This window comes from Trachypithecus francoisi, unplaced genomic scaffold (assembly GCF_009764315.1).
Source record: "Trachypithecus francoisi isolate TF-2019V2 unplaced genomic scaffold, Tfra_2.0 Lachesis_group12, whole genome shotgun sequence".
Classification (NCBI taxonomy): Eukaryota; Metazoa; Chordata; class Mammalia; order Primates; family Cercopithecidae; genus Trachypithecus; species Trachypithecus francoisi.
The window spans coordinates 4148190-4165645 of record NW_022681457.1 but is presented as its reverse complement, the minus strand read 5'-3'; the positions used below and the strand labels follow the sequence as shown (position 1 = coordinate 4165645).

General features: G+C 55.0%; 2 protein-coding genes across 8 annotated transcripts; both read left to right on the top strand.

Annotated features, from left to right (window-relative positions):
- The first annotated feature begins 3371 nt into the window (after positions 1-3371).
- Positions 3372-8095, top strand: FUT1 (fucosyltransferase 1 (H blood group)). Of its 3 annotated transcripts, XM_033223926.1 has the most exons (4): positions 3372-4047; positions 4250-4480; positions 4647-4882; positions 6344-8095. In XM_033223926.1, the coding sequence occupies exon 4, from the start codon at positions 6346-6348 to the stop codon at positions 7459-7461; it is 1116 nt and encodes a 371-aa protein (XP_033079817.1). In that variant the 5' UTR covers positions 3372-4047; positions 4250-4480; positions 4647-4882; positions 6344-6345; the 3' UTR covers positions 7462-8095. The 3 variants fall into 3 exon arrangements, with proteins under 3 accessions (XP_033079817.1, XP_033079819.1, XP_033079818.1); XM_033223928.1 differs by lacking the exon at positions 4647-4882; XM_033223927.1 differs by lacking the exons at positions 3372-4047; positions 4250-4480 and having other exon boundaries at positions 4491-4882.
- A 3187-nt stretch (positions 8096-11282) lies between these two features.
- On the top strand, positions 11283-17376 carry IZUMO1 (izumo sperm-egg fusion 1). 5 transcript variants are annotated; one of them, XM_033223921.1, is made up of 10 exons: positions 11283-11484; positions 12280-12587; positions 12930-13004; positions 13672-13758; positions 14010-14030; positions 14698-14778; positions 15906-16006; positions 16273-16426; positions 16737-16914; positions 17186-17326. In XM_033223921.1, the coding sequence occupies exons 2-10, from the start codon at positions 12353-12355 to the stop codon at positions 17304-17306; spliced, it is 1053 nt and encodes a 350-aa protein (XP_033079812.1). In that variant the 5' UTR covers positions 11283-11484; positions 12280-12352; the 3' UTR covers positions 17307-17326. The 5 variants fall into 5 exon arrangements, with proteins under 5 accessions (XP_033079812.1, XP_033079811.1, XP_033079814.1 ...); XM_033223920.1 differs by having other exon boundaries at positions 11283-11585; XM_033223923.1 differs by having other exon boundaries at positions 11283-11585; positions 16737-16951; positions 17186-17296.
- The last annotated feature ends 80 nt before the right edge of the window (positions 17377-17456 follow it).

Below are 17456 nucleotides of genomic sequence, written 5' to 3'. Positions count from 1 at the left end.
TGTTTTGGGATAGATGCAGAAGCTCCAGAATTTATACCCAGACAGTCCCGCCCAATCACCCTCCCTGCGCCTGACCCATGGCATTTGACCCACTTGGCAGGAGCCACAGAATTCCATCGTGGCAAGGGCAGTCTGAATGGATGATGTAACCTGGGGGTCCTTTCAATGGGGGGCCGGACTCCTGGGTCTAGGGGACCAGGGAGAGGAGGATCGGGTTAGCTGGGACCCAGGTGAAAGGGGCTGGGGGCCCAGATTCCTGAGTTTCAGAGAGAAGGATCTGGGGTCTCAAGTCCCTGAGTTGGAGGGAGGAGGGGTGCTGGGCTCCTGGAAAAACCACCTCTTGGAACATTTATGCAGATCACGCAGAAAAAGAGAAATTTCTGCGCCCCATCTGAATTTCTAAGTTTGGGGGGAGGGCGTGATCTGACACTGAGGTTCCTTGATCCTCAGCAAGGCGGCAATTGCTATGTGAAAGAAGCCACCGCAGCGGAGACACAAGTGTCCTGCCATGGAAGCCTGTCACCTGGCCGTGGGCCAACCTCAACCACATCTGTCCCTGCTCAGATGCTCAGACTCTGGACATCCCAGCCTTCTCCTCCCTGATGCAATCTTGGTGTTTCTTTCACCGGAGAAGCCATTTCAGGCCCAGGCAGGTGCTCCTAAAATAACCCGGGGGGAGGGGTGGCTGAGAGTCCCTGACTGGAGTTGGCAGCCAAGCCACACTCTGGAGTGGGCACCCAGAGGGAAGACAGGTTGGCTAATTTCCTGGAGCCCCTAAGGGTGCAAGATTAGGATTTCTTTTTTTTTTTTTTTTTTTTGAGACGGAGTCTTGCTCTGCCGCCCAGGCTGAAGTGCAGTGGCCGGCTCTCAGCTCACTGCAAGCTGCGCCTCCCGGGTTCATGCCATTCTCCTGTCTCAGCCTCCCGAGTAGCTGGGACTACAGGCGCCCGCCTCGTCGCCCGGCTAGTTTTTTGTATTTTTTAGTAGAGACGGGGTTTCACCGTATTAGCCAGGATGGTCTCGATCTCCTGACCTCGTGATCCGCCCGTCTCGGCCTCCCAAAGTGCTGGGATTACAGGCTTGAGCCACCGCGCCCGGCCTAAGATTAGGACTTCTACGTCTGAGGGAGGAGGGCTGGGGTTCTGGACTCCTGGGTCTGAGGGAGGAGCGCCTGGAAAACTTGGACTTGTGGGTCTGAGGTAGGAAGGACTGGGGGCCTGGACTCCTGGGTCTGAGGGAGGAGGGGCTGGGGAACCTGGCCTCCTGGGCTGAGGGTCTGGACTTGTGGGTGTGAGGGAGGAGGGGCTAGGGGTCTGGGCTCCTGGGTCTGAGGGAGGAGGGCTGGGGGTCTGGACTCCTGGGTCTGAGGGAGGAGGGCTGGGGGCCTGGACTCCTGGATCTGAAGGAGGAAGGGCTGGGGGCCTGGACTCCTGGGTCTGAGGGAGGAGAGGCTGGGGGCCTGGACTCCTGGGTCTGAGGGAGGAGAGGCTGGGGGCCTGGACTCCTGGATCTGAAGGAGGAAGGGCTGGGGGTCTGGACTCCTGGGTCTGAGGAAAGGGACTAGAGCCAGGACTCCTGGGTCTGAGGGAGGAGGGGTTGGGGATCTGGACTCCTGGGTCTGAGAGGGGAGAGGCTGGGGGTCTGGACTCATGGATCTGAGGGAGGAGGGCCTAGAAAACCTGGACTCCTGGGTCTGAGGGAGGAGGGGCTGGGGGTCTGGACTCCTGGGTCTGAGGAAAGAGGGACTGGGGCCTGGGCTCCTGGGTCTGAGGGAGGAGGGCCTGTGGGTCTGGACTCCTGGGTCTGAGGGAGGAGGGGCTGGGGGCCTGGACCCCTGGGTTTGAGGGAGGAGGGCCTGTGGGTCTAGACTCCTGGGTCTGAGGGAGGAGGGGCTGGGTGTCTGGACTCCTGGGTCTGAGGGAGGAGGGGCTGGAGGTCTGGACTCCTGGGTCTGAGGGAGGAGGGGCTGGGGGTCTGGACTCCTGGGTCTGAGGAAAGAGGGACTGGGGCCTGGACTCCTGGGTCTGAAGGAGGATGGGCTGGGGAACCTGGGCTCCTGGGTCTGAGGGAGGAGGGGCTGGGAGTCTGGACTGCTGGGTGTGACTGGAAGGGTCTGGGTGCTGGGAGTCCTGAGCCTGGATCCTAGATGATGGTTAAACTTCTGGGAATCCAGTCAAACTGCTGAGTCCTTGACATTGATGTATCTTGAATGTGAGGGTCAGTCTGTGGGTGGAGGATTACCCAGGTGCCAAGGCAAGAGACTGAAGGCACAAACTGTTTCCATATAATAAAGAAAATAGTTAGAATAAGAATAGTCGGCCGGGCGCGGTGGCTCAAGCCTGTAATCCTAGCACTTTGGGAGGCCAAGACGGGCGGATCGCGAGGTCAGGAGATCGAGACCATCCTGGCTAACACGGTGAAACCCCGTCTCTACTAAAAACTACAAAAAACTAGCCGGGCGAGGTGGCGGCGCCTGTAGTCCCAGCTACCTGGGAGGCTGAGGCAGGAGAATGGCATGAACCCCGGAGGCGGAGCTTGCAGTGAGCTGAGATCCAGCCACTGCACTCCAGCCTGGGCGATAGAGCTAGACTCCGTCTCAAAAAAAAAAAAAAAAAAAAGAATAAGAATAGTCATTATACAAATTAGATATAGAGATGATCATGACATTATCAATCATTAGTGTAAACATTATTAATCATTAGCTTTTACCATTACTCTTTGTTGTATTATTAATATAACCAAGAAGTAACGGTGGGCATAGGGTCAGGTGCTGAAGGGACATTGTGAGAAGTGACCTAGAAGGCAAGAAGTGAGCCTTCTGTCACACCCGCATAAGGGCTGCTTGAGGGCTCCTTGATCAAGCGGTAAGGCCAGTGTCTGGGAAGGACCCCCGTTACTTAACAGACCGTGAAAGGCAATCTCCTTTCCTTGGAGGAGTCAGGGAACACTTTGCTCCACCATCTCCTTGTGGAAGGCTGGATATTATCCGGGCCTGCCCGCAGTCATCCAGAGGTTTAAACATCTGCCGGTGGTGCTGTGCTTCAGTGGTGGTGCTGTGCTTCAGTGGTGGTGCTCCTTGTCCACTTTCATGTTCCTCCTGTACTCCTGCTTCCTCTTTGAAGTTCGTAGTAGATAGCAGTAGAAGAAATAATGAAAGTCTTAGGGCCGGGCGCGGTGGCTCAAGCCTGTAATCCCAGCACTTTGGGAGGCCGAGACGGGCGGATCACGAGGTCAGGAGATCGAGACCATCCTGGCTAACACGGTGAAACCCCTTCTCTACTAAAAAATACAAAAACAAAACCTAGCCGGGTGAGGTGGCGGGCGCCTGTAGTCCCAGCTACTGGGAGGCTGAGGCAGAATGGCGGAAACCCAGGAGGTGGAGCTTGCAGTGAGCTGAGATCCGGCCACTGCACTCCAGCCTGGGCGACAGAGCCAGACTCCGTCTCAAAAAAAAAAAAAAAAAAGAAATAATGAATGTCTTAAAGTCTTTCATCTTTCTTATAAGTGCATAGAAGAAAACGCTGATGCTGCCTTCCCTAACGCTGATGCTGCCTTCCCTCTCTGCTTCAGCTACCTAAAAGGTAAGAGCCCCTGTCCCGTGATCACGTGACTTGCTTGACCTTATCAATCACCTGGAGGACTCACCCTCCTTACTCTGCCCCCTTGTCTTGTATGCAACAAATATCAGCGCGCCCAGCCATTCAGGGCCACTACCGCTCTCCGCGTCTTGGTGGTAGCAGTCCCCCGGGCCCAGCTGTTTTCTATCTCTTTGTCTTGTGTCTTTATTTCTTACAATCTCTCGTCTCCGCACAGGGGAAGAATACCCTCAAAGCCCCGTAGGGCTGGACCCTACATCAGCCGCCCTGCTTGGGGTTGGCGATGCTGGAGGTGGGCCTTGGACCAGAGAAAATGCTTTATTTAGGTGACAAGCGGGCAGAGGCCTTTGTTTCTGGCGCCCGCAACCACGGCCCCCGCTGACGGCATGGGAAACAGATCCTGTTCCACTCCGGTCTCCAGCATTGGAATGGTTGCCTCGGTGCAATGCAGGTCTGGAAAGCAGCAGTTTAGCACGGGACCCTAGAATTCCCTAAAAGGAGTGACTAGGAGCTGGGATTCTGGAATTTGAGTGTGGACGGCGGGTTGGGTGGGTGGGAGATCGGAGACCCTGGTGGGCGCGGGGGGCACCTGCAGGCTGGAGGCCCTCGCGCGCTCCCGCGGCAGCCTGGCAAACAGGTTCTCCATTCCCCAGGAGGATGCAGCCGGGGGCGGACTATCGCTCCACTCGCCGGGACCAGGTGCCGGGGCCCTGCCAAGCCGCTGGGGCGTGGCCAGGCTTGACGCACCCAGGTGCCGGGGGCCGACTCTAAGCCCTGGCATCAGAAGGGAGAGGGCGGCGGATTGGACCTCCCGGCTCGAGCATTGCAACTGGGAGCTCCGTCTCCGGGTCCACGCAATGATGCCGCGGCTGCTCGCAAGCCAGGTAGGCTGCCCCGGGTGAAGCCTTCACGCAGGTCAATGCCGGGGCGGAGGGGCAGGGCGTGGTCCCCCACATCCCCGATCTGGGGAGCGGTGGGTCCAGGGGCCATCGCCCTAGCCCCGGGCGCTGGGGCTCGGCGCCAAGTGAGGGGCGGGCCTCCACCTTCCAGCCATCTGCCCAGCCCGGGAAGGCGGACGCTGCGAAACTCCCGGCCGCGCCCCCTCCTTCCTCCCCTCCCCAAGCCCTCCCTGCCAGTCCGGACAGGCTGCGCGGAGGGGAGGGCTGCGAGGCCGAAGAGCCGGACGCCTGGCGTTCCAGGGGCGGCCGGATGTGGCCTGCCTTTGTAGAGGGCGCGCTCCGGCCACGCAAAGCGGACTGTGGATCTGCCACCTGCAAGCAGCTCGGGTAAGTGGGGACTGCCGGTGCCTGGGACCCAGCAACAACTCCTTCAGAGCCAGGCGGTGCACGCCAACCTCTTCTCCAGGTCTTCCTAAGGCCCTAGGACTCTCCGGCCACCTCCCCAGCCATTACTCCTCCAGGAACCAAGATGCTTCTTCCGCTCCTGACCCTCCAGCCTCTCTTGTTTTACTTGGACTATCGCTTCCCATCACCACCTCTGTGGTGGATTTTGCCCCTCACAGACAGGCACTCCTGAGAAACAGGCTGATGGAAGAGTCCAGTATCAGCGGACCTTACAGGAGGGGAGACTCGAGATTCCTGCAGGAAAGGTGCAGGAACCTGGACCATGGCTGTCTGTTTTGCTTTTTTTTTTTTTTAAGAGAGGGTCCCTCTCTGTCGCCCAAGCTGGAGTGCAGTCAGTGGTGCTATCGCGCTCATTGTGAGCTCCGGGGGAGGCCTTAGCATCCGGTGTAGCTGAAACCACAGACACGTGCCGCCATGCCAAACTAATTTTTTTTTGGGGGGGGGGACGGAATTTCACTCTTGTTGCCCAGACTTGAGTGTAATGGCACGATCTCGGCTCACCACAACCCCCGCCTCCCGGGTTCAAGCGATTCTCCTGCCTCAGCCTCCCTAGTAGCTGGGATTACAGGCATGCGCCACCACGCCTGGCTACTTTTTTTTTTTTTTTTTTTTTTTTTTTGAGGCGGAGTCTCGCTCTGTCGCCCGGACTGGAGTGCAGTGGCCGGATCTCAGCTCACTGCAAGCTCCGCCTCCTGGGTTTACACCATTCTCCTGCCTCAGCCTCCCGAGTAGCTGGGACTACAGGCGCCCGCCACTTCGCCCGGCTAGTTTTTGTATTTTTAGTAGAGATGGGGTTTCACCGTGTTAGCCAGGATGGTCTCGATCTCCTGACCTCGTGATCCGCCCGTCTCGGCTACTTTTGTATTTTAAGTAGAGACAGGGTTTCTCCATGTTGGTCAGGCTGGTCTCCCACTCCGGACCTCAGGTGATCCGCCCGCCTTGGCCTCCCAAAGTGCCGGAATTACAGGTGTGAGCCACCCCTCCTGGCCCATGCCAAGCTAATTTTAAAATTTTTTTGTAAAAGCGGAGTCTTGCTCTGTTGCCCAGGCTGATCTTGAACTCCTAGGCTCAAGGGATCCTCCCATCTCGGCCTCTCAATATGCTGGAATTAGAGGTGTGGGCCACAGCGCCCAGCCAAATCCTGGCTATCTTGAAAACCACTTGTTTTCCAATCCCCATGCCCCGAAATTCCAAGGCTCTCATCCCTCAAACCTAGGACTCCGGCGCTCCCTACCTCAGCCCCAGGAGTCTAAACCTTTGACTTCCTCTTTCCCTGGGACTAAGGAGTGCTGCACCCCAGGCACCTCCCTTCCCCCACATCCCTCCGCAGCCTCCCCTCCTCAGTCTCTGTGTATTTGCTAATTCACCTTTCCTCCTCTGCAGCCATGTGGCCCCCGAGCCGGCGTCAGCTCTGCCTGGCCTTCCTGCTAGTCTGTGTCCTCTCTGCACTCTCCTTCTTCCTCCATATCCACCAAGACAGCTTTCCACATGGCCTAGGCCTGTCGATCCTGTGTCCAGACCGCCGCCTGGTGACACCCCCGGTGGCCATCTTCTGCCTGCCGGGTACCCCGATGGGCCCCAACACCTCCTCTTCCTGTCCCCAGAACTCTGCCTCCCTCTCCGGCACCTGGACTATCTATCCCGATGGTCGGTTTGGTAATCAGATGGGACAGTATGCCACGCTGCTGGCTCTGGCCCAGCTCAATGGCCGCCGGGCCTTCATCCTGCCTGCCATGCATGCCGCCCTGGCGCCGGTCTTCCGCATCACCCTGCCCGTGCTGGCCCCAGAAGTGGACAGCCGCACGCCGTGGCGGGAGCTGCAGCTTCACGACTGGATGTCGGAGGAGTATGCGGACTTGAGGGATCCTTTCCTGAAGCTCTCTGGCTTCCCCTGCTCTTGGACTTTCTTCCACCATCTCCGGGAACAGATCCGCAGGGAGTTCACCCTGCACGACCACCTTCGGGAAGAGGCGCAGAGTGCGCTGGCTCAGCTCCGCCTGGGCCACACGGGGGACCGCCCGCGCACCTTTGTGGGCGTCCACGTGCGCCGTGGGGACTATCTGCAGGTTATGCCTCAGCGCTGGAAGGGTGTGGTGGGCGACAGCGCCTACCTCCGGCAGGCCATGGACTGGTTCCGGGCACGGCACGAAGCCCCCGTTTTTGTGGTTACCAGCAACGGCATGGAGTGGTGTAAAGAAAACATGGACACCTCCCACGGCGATGTGACGTTCGCTGGCGATGGACAGGAGGCTACACCGTGGAAAGACTTTGCCCTGCTCACACAGTGCAACCACACCATTATGACCATTGGCACCTTCGGCTTCTGGGCTGCCTACCTGGCTGGTGGAGACACTGTCTACCTGGCCAACTTCACCCTGCCAGACTCTGAGTTCCTGAAGATCTTTAAGCCAGAGGCTGCCTTCCTGCCCGAGTGGGTGGGCATTAATGCAGACTTGTCTCCACTCTGGAGCCTTGAGAGCCAGGGAGACTTTCTGAAATAGCCTGATCTTTCTAGAGCCAGCAGTACATGGCTCTAGAGGCTTGGCATCTTCTGGAGAAGTCTGTGGTGTTCCCGTAGCAAATGGGTGTCCGTTTCCAGAGCGATTCTAGTTGGGAGAGTTGGAGAGAAGGGGGACCTTTCTGGAACTGTCCGAACATTCTAGAACTAGCAAAACATCTTTTCCTGATGGCTGGCAGGCAGTTCTAGAAGCCACAGTGCCCACCTGCTCTTCCCAGCCCGTATCTACAGTACTTCCAGATGGCTGCCCCCAGGAATAGGGAACTCTCCCTCTGGTCTATTCTAGAAGAGGGGTTACTTCTCCCTTGGGTCCTCCAAAGACTGAAGGAAAATATGATTGGTCCAGAGCAAGCATTCACCAAGTCCCCTTCTGTGTTTCTGGAGTGATTCTAGAGGGAGACGTCTTCTAGAGAGGGCCAGATTTGATGCCTGTGAAGATCCCTGCAGGGCCCTTAGAGACAGGATGGGGTTCTGGAAATCCAGATAACTAAGGTGAAGAATCTTTTTAGTTTTTGTTTTTGGAGACAGGGTCTCGCCCTGTTGCCCAGGTTGGAATGCAGTGGCGTGATCTTGGCTCACTGCAACCTCCGCCTTCTGGGTTCAAGCCAATCTCCTGCCTCAGCCTCCTGAGTAGCTGGGACTACAGGCACACGCCATCATGCCCAGCTAATTTTTGTATTTTTATGTTGGCCAGGATGGTCTCGATCTCTTGACCTTATGATCCACCTGCCTCGGCCTCCCAAAGTGCTGGGATTACTGGCGTGAGCCACAGTGCCCGGCTCGGATAATTTTTTTTAATTTTTAATTTATTTATTTATATATATTTTTTGAGACGGAGTCTCACTCTGTAGCCCAGGCCAGAGTGCAGTGGCGCCATCTCAGCTCACTGAAAGCTCCGCCTCCCAAGTTCATGCCATTCTGCCTCCGCCTCTGGAGTAGCTGGGACTACAGGCGACTGCCACCACACCCAGCTAATTTTTTTTTTTTTTTTTTTTGAGACGGAGTCTGGCTCTGTCGCCCAGGCTGGAGTGCAGTGGCCGGATCTCAGCTCACTGCAAGCTCCGCCTCCCGGGTTTACGCCATTCTCCTGCCTCAGCCTCCCGAGTAGCTGGGACTACAGGCGCCCGCCACTACGCCCGGCTAGTTTTTTGTATTTTTTTAGTAGAGACGGGGTTTCACTGTGTTAGCCAGGATGGTCTCGATCTCCTGACCTCGTGATCCGCCCGTCTCGGCCTCCCACAGTGCTGGGATTACAGGCTTGAGCCACCGCGCACGGCCTGCTAATTTTTATTTGTATTTTTAGTAGAGATGGGGTTTCACTGTGTTAGCCAGGATGGTCTCAATCTCCTGACCTCGTGGTCCGCCCGCCTCGGACTCCCACAGTGCTGGCATTACAGGTGTGAGCCACCATGCCCAGCCCGGATAATTTTTTTTAATTTTTGTAGAGACAAGGTCTTGTGATATTGCCCAGGCTGTTCTTGAACTCCTGGGCTCAAGCAATTCTCCCACCTTGGCCTCCCAGAATGCTGGGATTACAGACATGAACCAGCACACCTGGCCAAGTGAAGAATCTAATGAATGTACAACCTAATTGTAGCATCTAATGAATGCCCCAGCATTGCTGGAAAAATCGAGATGGAAAACAAACCATCTCTAGTTGGCCAGCGTCTTGCTCTGTTCACAGTCTCTGGAGAAGCTGGGGTAGTTGGTGAGCAGAGCAGGACTGTCCAGCCAGCCCTCCAGCCCCTCAAAGACTTTTTGTTTGTTTGTTTTGAGCAGACAGGCTAAAATGTGAAAGTGGGGTGAGGGATCACTGCTAAAATGGTGCAGCTTCTGGAGCAGAACTTTCCAGGGATCCAGGGACACTTTTTTTTAAGCTCATTAACTGCCAGAGCTCCATATATTGGGTCTGAGTTCAGATTTCCTCTCACAATGAAGGAAGATGGTCTTTCTCTGCAGGTGGGCCGCTGGGGGTCTGGGATCTGTTTTCTGGAAGTGTGGAGGCATAAACACACCCTCTGTGCTTGTGACAAACTGGCAGGCACTGTGCTCATTGCTAACCATTGTCTGCCCATGAACTCCCAGAACCACTACATGCTTTGGGCAGGTCTGAGATAAAAGGATCTAAAGGCATGCAGACACTGGACCCAGCCTCAAATCCAGGCGGGAGCATGAGGTCTGGCCAAGGTGGACAGGATTGTCGCGATCTCAGGAGTCCCTTGCTTTTTTTTTGGCAGGTGAAAGAAGAAATCTTTTTTTTTTTTTTTTTTTTTGAGACGGAGTCTCGCTCTGTCGCCCAGGCTGGAGTGCAGTGGCCAGATGTCAGCTCACCGCAAGCTCCGCCTCCCGGGTTTATGCCATTCTCCTGCCTCAGCCTCCCGAGTAGCTGGGACTACAGGCACCCGCCACCTCGCCCGGCTAGTTTTTTTTTTTTTTGTATTTTTTAGTAGAGACGGGGTTTCACCGTGTTAGCCAGGATGGTCTTGATCTCCTGACCTGGTGATCCGCCCGTCTTGGCCTCCCAAAGTGCTGGGATTACAGGCTTGAGCCACTGCGCCCGGCCAGAAGAAATCTTAGACTTAGTCAACTGTGATCACATCCCCTAGCTACTCATCCAGGATCCCATGCCTCCAGGCTTATCAGGGAGTTACACTTACAGTACAATTGTTACAGTTATAGCACTGTTCCCAACTCAGCTGCCACAGGTAAGAGAGCAGGAGGTATGAATTAAAACTCTACAGCACCAACCTCTGTCTCTGCAGCTTTTTTGGAGTCAGAGCTGCCGTGTGTGTGTGTGTGTGTGTGTGTGTGTGTGGTGTGTTTGTGTGTGTGTAAGAGAGTGGAGGAAAAGGTGGGTGTTTCTGAAGACTTTTTTTTGAGACCGAGTCACCCAAGCTGGAGTGCTGTGGTGTGATCTCGGCTCACTGCAACCTCCACCTCTCGGGTTCAAGTGATTCTCCTACCTCAGCCTCCCGAGTAGCTGGGACTACAGATGTGTGCCACCATGTCCAGCTAATTTTTGTATTTTTAGTAGAGACGGGGTTTCACCATGTTAGCCAGGCTGGTCTCGAACTCCTGACCGCAGGCAATCCGCCCACCTCGGCCTCTCAAAGTGCTGGGATTACAGGCATGAGCCACCGCGCCCGGCCCTGAGGATTTTTATTACTCGTGATTGGGAGTACTGTCCCTACTTAGATCTGACAGCTCCTTGTTGCTGGAGTTGTGAGAGTTGTGGTCCCTGTTTTTCTGGTTCCCTGTTTCAGTCACATAGGAGAGACAGACTTTCCAGGACCCAAACGTCTGAGCCCCCAGTTGCTCTCTTCTGGACCCTCAGTATTGGCCCCCAGTCCTCTCCTCCCGCTGGGACCTCCGCGTGGGGTAAAGAGGCGGAGGAGGGAGCGAACGGATTATCATTGAACTACATTTCCCGGAAAGCTATGGGGTTGGCAGCGCTAATCAGCTACCGAGAAAGAGGCCCCAGGACATTTTGGGAATCGTAGTCTTATGGCTAAAACGTCCACTTCGTAGCTCGACAGCCGTGTCTAAGGACCGCGGTAGGGGCGGCAGCGGCTTGGGGGGCCGGATCTAGCCCAAAGCCTGGGTCCTGGGGCAAGGAGAGGGGAGAAAGCTGAACGCTAGAGTCCGGTCCTTGACTCTGGAAGCCAGAGCAGTCAGGAGCCTTCCTCTTCGGTAGATGCCGGGAAAGTTCTAGTCCAAAAAGGCTACAGCCTCTGTGACGTCATAGAGCGATAGGCGGGGCCTCCCTTTGTTGCAGTCCAATCAGACAGAGTTGGGTTTCTGGGTGGGGCCAAGGAACACCCAAGGAATATCGATAAGGGAATTCGGGCCCCAATGTGAGAAGCTCGCAGCGGGTGGTTGCAGGACTTCCCTGTGGAGAGGGGATCCTCCGTGACTCAGATCCCCATCGAAAAGCTCTCGATTTCACGCAACCAACCTTACCTTCGTCCCCAACAAAATCCTTGATTTTAGCCCTGGGAAAATTAGCGTAGGTGGTCATGACCCCGGGTTCTTCTTTAAAAGCCCTCAGAACCTGGACCGGGCTCCTCAACCAACCCTAGTGTTGGAAGCCACAAGTCAGAAATCAAGGTCAGGGAGCGGCTGTTTAGGGTGCATCACTGTTCGGGACGCACCGGGGCTCCTTTTTCTAAGCAGAAGGGTGCGCCCTGCAAATTGGGAGCCCGTTAGTTTTGGGGAAGGGTGAACAAGGGCCCCCCGGGTCTGGAGGACCGCATGAAGTCTTGCTTAAGTCTTAGTACGGTCCCCAGGTTTAGGAATTCGGAATGTGTTTTGGTTTTGAAGGACTTCCGAGTTTGACAGTACCGTGGTTGGGTCTGTGTTAGATGATTTATTGGTTTGGGCTTTGAATCTTCAGCTTGAGGTTCAACAGGTTTTTGGGGGCTGGCGGGGGAGTGCCTCAGTGTTGCACTTAAGGGTTGGAATTCAGGATCACGTCAATCTGGGGACTTGGAAAATTCCATAGTTTGGGATTTTTGGGAAGGGGCGCATGGGGTTGGGAGATTCCAGGTCCTGAGTTTGGAGACTTATGAATGCTTCCTGTTTAACAGTTTTTCTGATCTCTCAATTGGGATGCAGTGAGAACCCTAAATTTGGGGTCCCCTGGGTTGGGGCTCAGTTTCACACTTCGGAGGCATTTGATGAAGGACATAGGTCCTCTTTATCTGGAGATTTCCTGAAGATCCTCTTTTCGCGGTTTGGGGACCCCATGGATAGGGAACCCAGTGGGATTTCTTAAGATGGATTTTGGCTTTTCTCCGTTTAGCGTTCTCCTGCTCTGGGTTTGGGGTGAGAGCACCCTTCCTAACGGTCTTCGGGAACTGTGCGCGCCGGCTGCAATGGGGCCGCATTTTACCCTCCTGTGTGCGGCGCTGGCCGGTTGCTTGCTTCCTGCCGAGGAGTGTGTTATATGTGACCCGTCTGTCGTGCTGGCGCTAAAGTCCCTGGAGAAAGATTATCTGCCTGGCCACTTGGATGCGAAGCATCACAAAGCCATGATGGAAAGGGTAGAGAAAGCCGTGAAGGATTTCCAGGAACTGTCGCTTAATGAGGATACCTATATGGGGGTCGTTGGTGAGGGCAGGGGGGGACCACGGACCCCTGGATCCTGGGAAAGGGAAGGAGGGAGATAAGACCAGGGGGAGGAAGAGGCTGACAGCAAGGTCTCCGGGATTCGGGAATGGAGAAGGCTGAGATGCAGATTCTGAGGTTTCCCGGGGCTGGTAAATACTGTTTTCCCTATCCTTATCCGGCGATTTTATGTAATAAAACTACAACTCCCAGAAGGCAACGGGCGACTGAATCCTTAACCAGGCCTATCCTTGCCCAGTGGCCTCATGGGTGTTGTAGTTTCTAAGATTAGGCGAGCCAATGAGACAGTAAGGCTGGAATCTGGCGTTGTATCTCCCCTGACAGACGAGGCCACACTGCAAAAGGGGTCCTGGAGTTTGCTGAAGGATCTGAAACGCATCACAGACAGTGATGTAAAAGGTAAATGCACCAAGGGAGTAGGGGTCCAGAATCTCTCAGGGAAGCCAGCATTAGTGCTGCCTGGTCTCTTGGTCAGATACTAGGCTGTGGGGCCAGACTGCCTAGGTTCAAATGCCCGCTCTGCCACTTCCTAGCTGTATGGCCTTGAGCAAAGGACTTTGAAGCTCCCTTGGCTCTAAAATGCTCCCTCAGTTGTTCAGTTTCAATGTGTATTGCTGGCCGGGCACGGTAGCTCATGCCTATAATCCCGGCACTTTGGGAGGCTGAGGCAGACAGATTGCTTGAGCTCCATAGTTCAAGACCAGCCTGGCCAACATGGTGAAACCTTGTCTCTACAAAAAATACTATATATATAACCTGGGCACGGTGGTGTATGCCTGTAGTCCTAGCTACCTGGAGGGTTGAGGCGGGAGGATTGCTTGAGTCCAGGAGGTTGAGGCTGCAGTGAGCCATGATTGCACCACTGCACTCCAGCCTGGGTGGCAGAGTAAGACCCTCCCCCATCCCCCAAAATATGCATTGCTTAGCCCAGCGGCTGGCATTATGTTAGACGGCCAATTTTAGTGCCCTTTCCTGAGAAGGCCAGGAAGTAGACTGCCAGACTCTGCAGGCGGAAGCAAACTGCAGCACCTCACACGTGGGACTGGGGGTTCCTGTGTCTTCCCAGGTGATCTCTTCGTGAAGGAGCTATTTTGGATGTTGCACTTGCAAAAGGAAACCTTTGCCACCTATGTTGCTCGATTCCAAAAAGAGGGTGAGAGAAAATGGGAGTCCGTGTCCCCCAGCTCCTCTTTCCACTATCCAAGAGTCCCTGTCTCCAGCCCCTTACTTCTCCAAGCCCAGTTCCTCAGCTTCTCCAACTGCCTCCTCCTTCAGACCCAAGTCTTTTCTCCCTCAAACCCAAGAGCCCAAAGCCCAGCTCTTCCCCAAACCCCCTCTTCCATCATCTTTCATTTAGAAATCTGACTCTGTCATCTCTTTCTCTCTTTTTCTCTTTTGACACAGCTTATTGTCCCAACAAATGTGGTGAGTCTGGATTACAGAAGTTAACGCTCTATTCCTCATCCTGCCCTCTGAATAGTCAGCTTCCCCACTCGCCTTTTTGGATCCTGGTGGTTTTGTCATTCTCTGCCTTGGAGAGGTTCCTGGGTCTCCAGTATTCTTTTTCCACCTTGGATTTCTTGGGGAGCAGGTCATATTCTACTTACACCCTTTTTTTTTTTTTTTTTAAGACAGTCTCACCCTGTTGCCCAGGCTGGAGTGCAGTGGCACGATCACGGCTCACTGCAACTTCCGCCTCCCAGGTTCAAACGATTCTCCTGCCTCAGCCCCCCTAAGTAGCTGGGATTACAGGTGCTGCCCACCACACCCAGCTAATTTTTGTATTTTTAGTAGAGACAGCGTTTCACCATGTTGGTCAGGCTGGTCTTGAACTCCTGACCTTGTGATCTGCCCACTTCGGCCTCCCAAAGTGCTGGGATTACAGGAGTAAGCCACCACGCCCGACCTTTACTTACACTCTTTACTGAGCCTTGTTGGAGTCCACTTCCTACCCACCTGCGTCCTGGTCCTGTCCCTTCCTCTGACCATCTAGGAATGTCGTAGATGACCTGGCCCCAGCCCTTGGCCCTGACCTCTTCTTTTAGCCATGCCCCTTAGTGGGCAAATACAATCCTTGACTCTGCCCCTCCAGGTGTGATGTTGCAAACTCTGATCTGGTGCAAGAACTGCAAAAAGGAGGTTCATGCTTGTCGAAAGTCCTACGATTGTGGGGGTGAGAGAACTGTACCCAGCAGGAGGAATTGGTGCAGGTGGGGTGAGGCGATAGGAGAGACAGACTAGAGAGAGCTTAGATGGGGGTGTGGGGGCAGTAGACAAGAAAAGGCAGGGTTTAGGCCGGGTACAGTGGCTCACACCTATAATCCCGGCACTTTGAGAGGCTGAGACGGGAGGATCGGGAAGCCAGGAGTTTGAGATCAGCCTGGGCAACATAGCGAGACCCCATCTCTACAAAAAAATTTAAAAATCAGCCAGGTGTGTTCCTGTAGTCCCAGATACTTGGAAGGCTGAGGCAGGAGGATTGCCTGGACCCAGGAGTTGGAGACTGCAGTGAGCTACGATCATACCACTGCACTCCAGCCTGGGCAAAAGAGTGAGACCTTGTCAAAAAAAAAAGAGTCCGGGCGAGCTGGCTCACGCCTGTAATCCCAGCACTTTGGGAGGCTGAGGCAGGTGAATCACGAGGTCAGAGGTTCAAGACCAGCCTGGCCAAGATGGTGAAACCATCGTTTTTGTACTAAAAATACAAAAAAAGTAGTCAGACATGGTGGCGGGCACCTGTAATCCCAGCTACTCAGGAGGCTGAGGCAGAGAATTGCTTGAACTTGGGAGGTGAAGGTTGCAGTGAGCCAAGATGGCGCCACTGCACTTTAGCCTGGGTGACAGAATGAGACTTCGTCTAAAAAAAAAAAAAAAGAGAGAGAGCGAGTGAGAAAGAAAAGATGGGGTTACAAAAAATGTAAGAGGATTAGGGGAGGGTAAAGAACTGTGAAGGAGGCCGGGCGCAGTGGCTCACGCCTGTAATCCCAGCACTTTGGGAGGCTGAGGCAGACAGATTGCCTGAGGTTAGGAGTTCGAGACCAGCCTAGCCAATATGGTGAAACCCCGTCTCTACTAAAAATACAAAAATTAGCCGGGCGTGGTGGTGTGCGCCTGTAGTCCCAGATACTCAGGAGGCTCAGGCAGGAGAATCACTTGAACCCGGGAAGTGGAGGTTGCAGTGAGCCGAGATCAGGCCACTGTACTCCAACCTGGGCGACAGAGCGAGATCCCATCTCAAAAACAAAAAACCAAACAAACAGAATCGTGAAAGGGTGTCCCATGGTCTTCCTTCACCCCTAGAGCGCAATGTGGAGGTTCCTCAAATGGAAGATATGATCCTGGACTGTGAGTTAAACTGGCATCAGGCTTCTGAAGGCCTCACTGATTACAGCTTTTACAGGGTGAGGGCCTCAACTTCTGTAACCCTTGAACTCCCTACACTACAATACTTGTGTACTGGATCTGTGGGCCTGCACCCACGATTCTCATAACCCAGGCGGGTGGTCTATCAGGTGTGGTCTCTACTGACCTCTGGGGACCCCGTGCCCTGACCAGTGACACCCTGGACACCCACCTCCCACACTGAGGTCCTGTGATCTTCTCAACCCGGTACTCCCCCAACCCCTGAATTCCTCAGGCCTCAGTGACCCCTTGAGCTTGGGTCTAGGTTTGGGGGAACAATACGGAGACCTTGGTGTCCAAGGGGAAAGAGCCCACCCTGACCAAGTCCATGGTGGGTCCAGAGGATGCAGGCAGCTACCGCTGCGAGCTGGGCTCTGTGAATTCCAGTCCAGCCACGGTCATCAATTTTCGCGTCACAGGTCAGTGCTGTGGGGTTGAGAGAAGTGTAGGATTCAGGGCCCAGGAAAGCTGGCGTCCGCGGCGGGGGCGTGGCCTCGGCGATGGGGGCGTGACTTCCTGTTGGGTGTGGTTTCGGGGCAAGGGGTGTGGCTTCCCGCCGGGGGCGTGGCCTCTGACCCCGAGGACAGGCGTTCCCTTGGGTGCGTTCAGGCTTTACACTGTTGAAGGCGTGATTATCTCTGGGATGGCAGGCTACTGGGAAGGGCTTGCCTTTGCCAGGGCAGGAGCTCCACGCCCTGCCAGGACTGCTCTTTACACTTTCTCAAACAGTGTTGCCCAAAAGGATCGAGGAGGAAAAACCGTCCCCAAATATCGTAACCTCGGGGGAGGCGACCACGGAGTCGTCCAATACTCTCCAGCCTCTGAAGCCCGAGAAAATGCTGAAAGGCCGCCTTCTGGGGCTGCTGATCTGGGGCTCCCTAGCACTGATAACCGGCATTATCTTTGCGTGAGCAACCCGTTGAAGAAGGCTGGCTAGGCTTGGAGTAAGGGGCGGGGCTTCCAGGAACCCAACGCAGAAGCTGGTCTGGGGGCTACTGACGACTGAAAGCAGGACTTTCCTGGGGGTGGAGTGCGGGGGCTTGCACAGGAGGACTTCGAAGGGCGAGGCTTAGATAATTGCTAGAATAAAGTCACAAAGGGGGCGGTTGGGAGGGGTGTCCCCCACACAATTACTACCCAACCCGGTTCCATGATCTGCACCCCACTCCCACCCCTAGGATATTTCGTCGAAGGAGGGTGATCGATTTCATCAAGTCCTCACTGTTTGGCCTTGGCAGTGGAGTGGCGAAGCAACCCCAGGTCCCAAAAGAAAAAGCCACAGATTCGAGGCACCAATAAAGATTTATCTTGTTGTCTAAGCATCTGACTCACTTCCCTGGACGGGGCTAATTCTAGCCTTTGTTTCCCCGAGAGCAGAGGTCTGGGGATGGGCTCCGGCCTGAGGGAAGAAGGGCGGGAAACCGGGACCCTTGGGTTGTGGAGGGGGCC

Coding starts and splice junctions, on each gene's coding strand:
- FUT1 (XM_033223928.1), top strand. CDS start 6,346: ATGTGGCCCCCGAGCCGGCGTCAGCTCTGCCTGGCCTTCCTGCTAGTC.
- IZUMO1 (XM_033223921.1), top strand. CDS start 12,353: ATGGGGCCGCATTTTACCCTCCTGTGTGCGGCGCTGGCCGGTTGCTTG. Junction 13,005..13,671: donor CACAGACAGTGATGTAAAAG/GTAAATGCACCA, acceptor GTGTCTTCCCAG/GTGATCTCTTCGTGAAGGAG. Junction 13,759..14,009: donor TGCTCGATTCCAAAAAGAGG/GTGAGAGAAAAT, acceptor CTTTTGACACAG/CTTATTGTCCCAACAAATGT.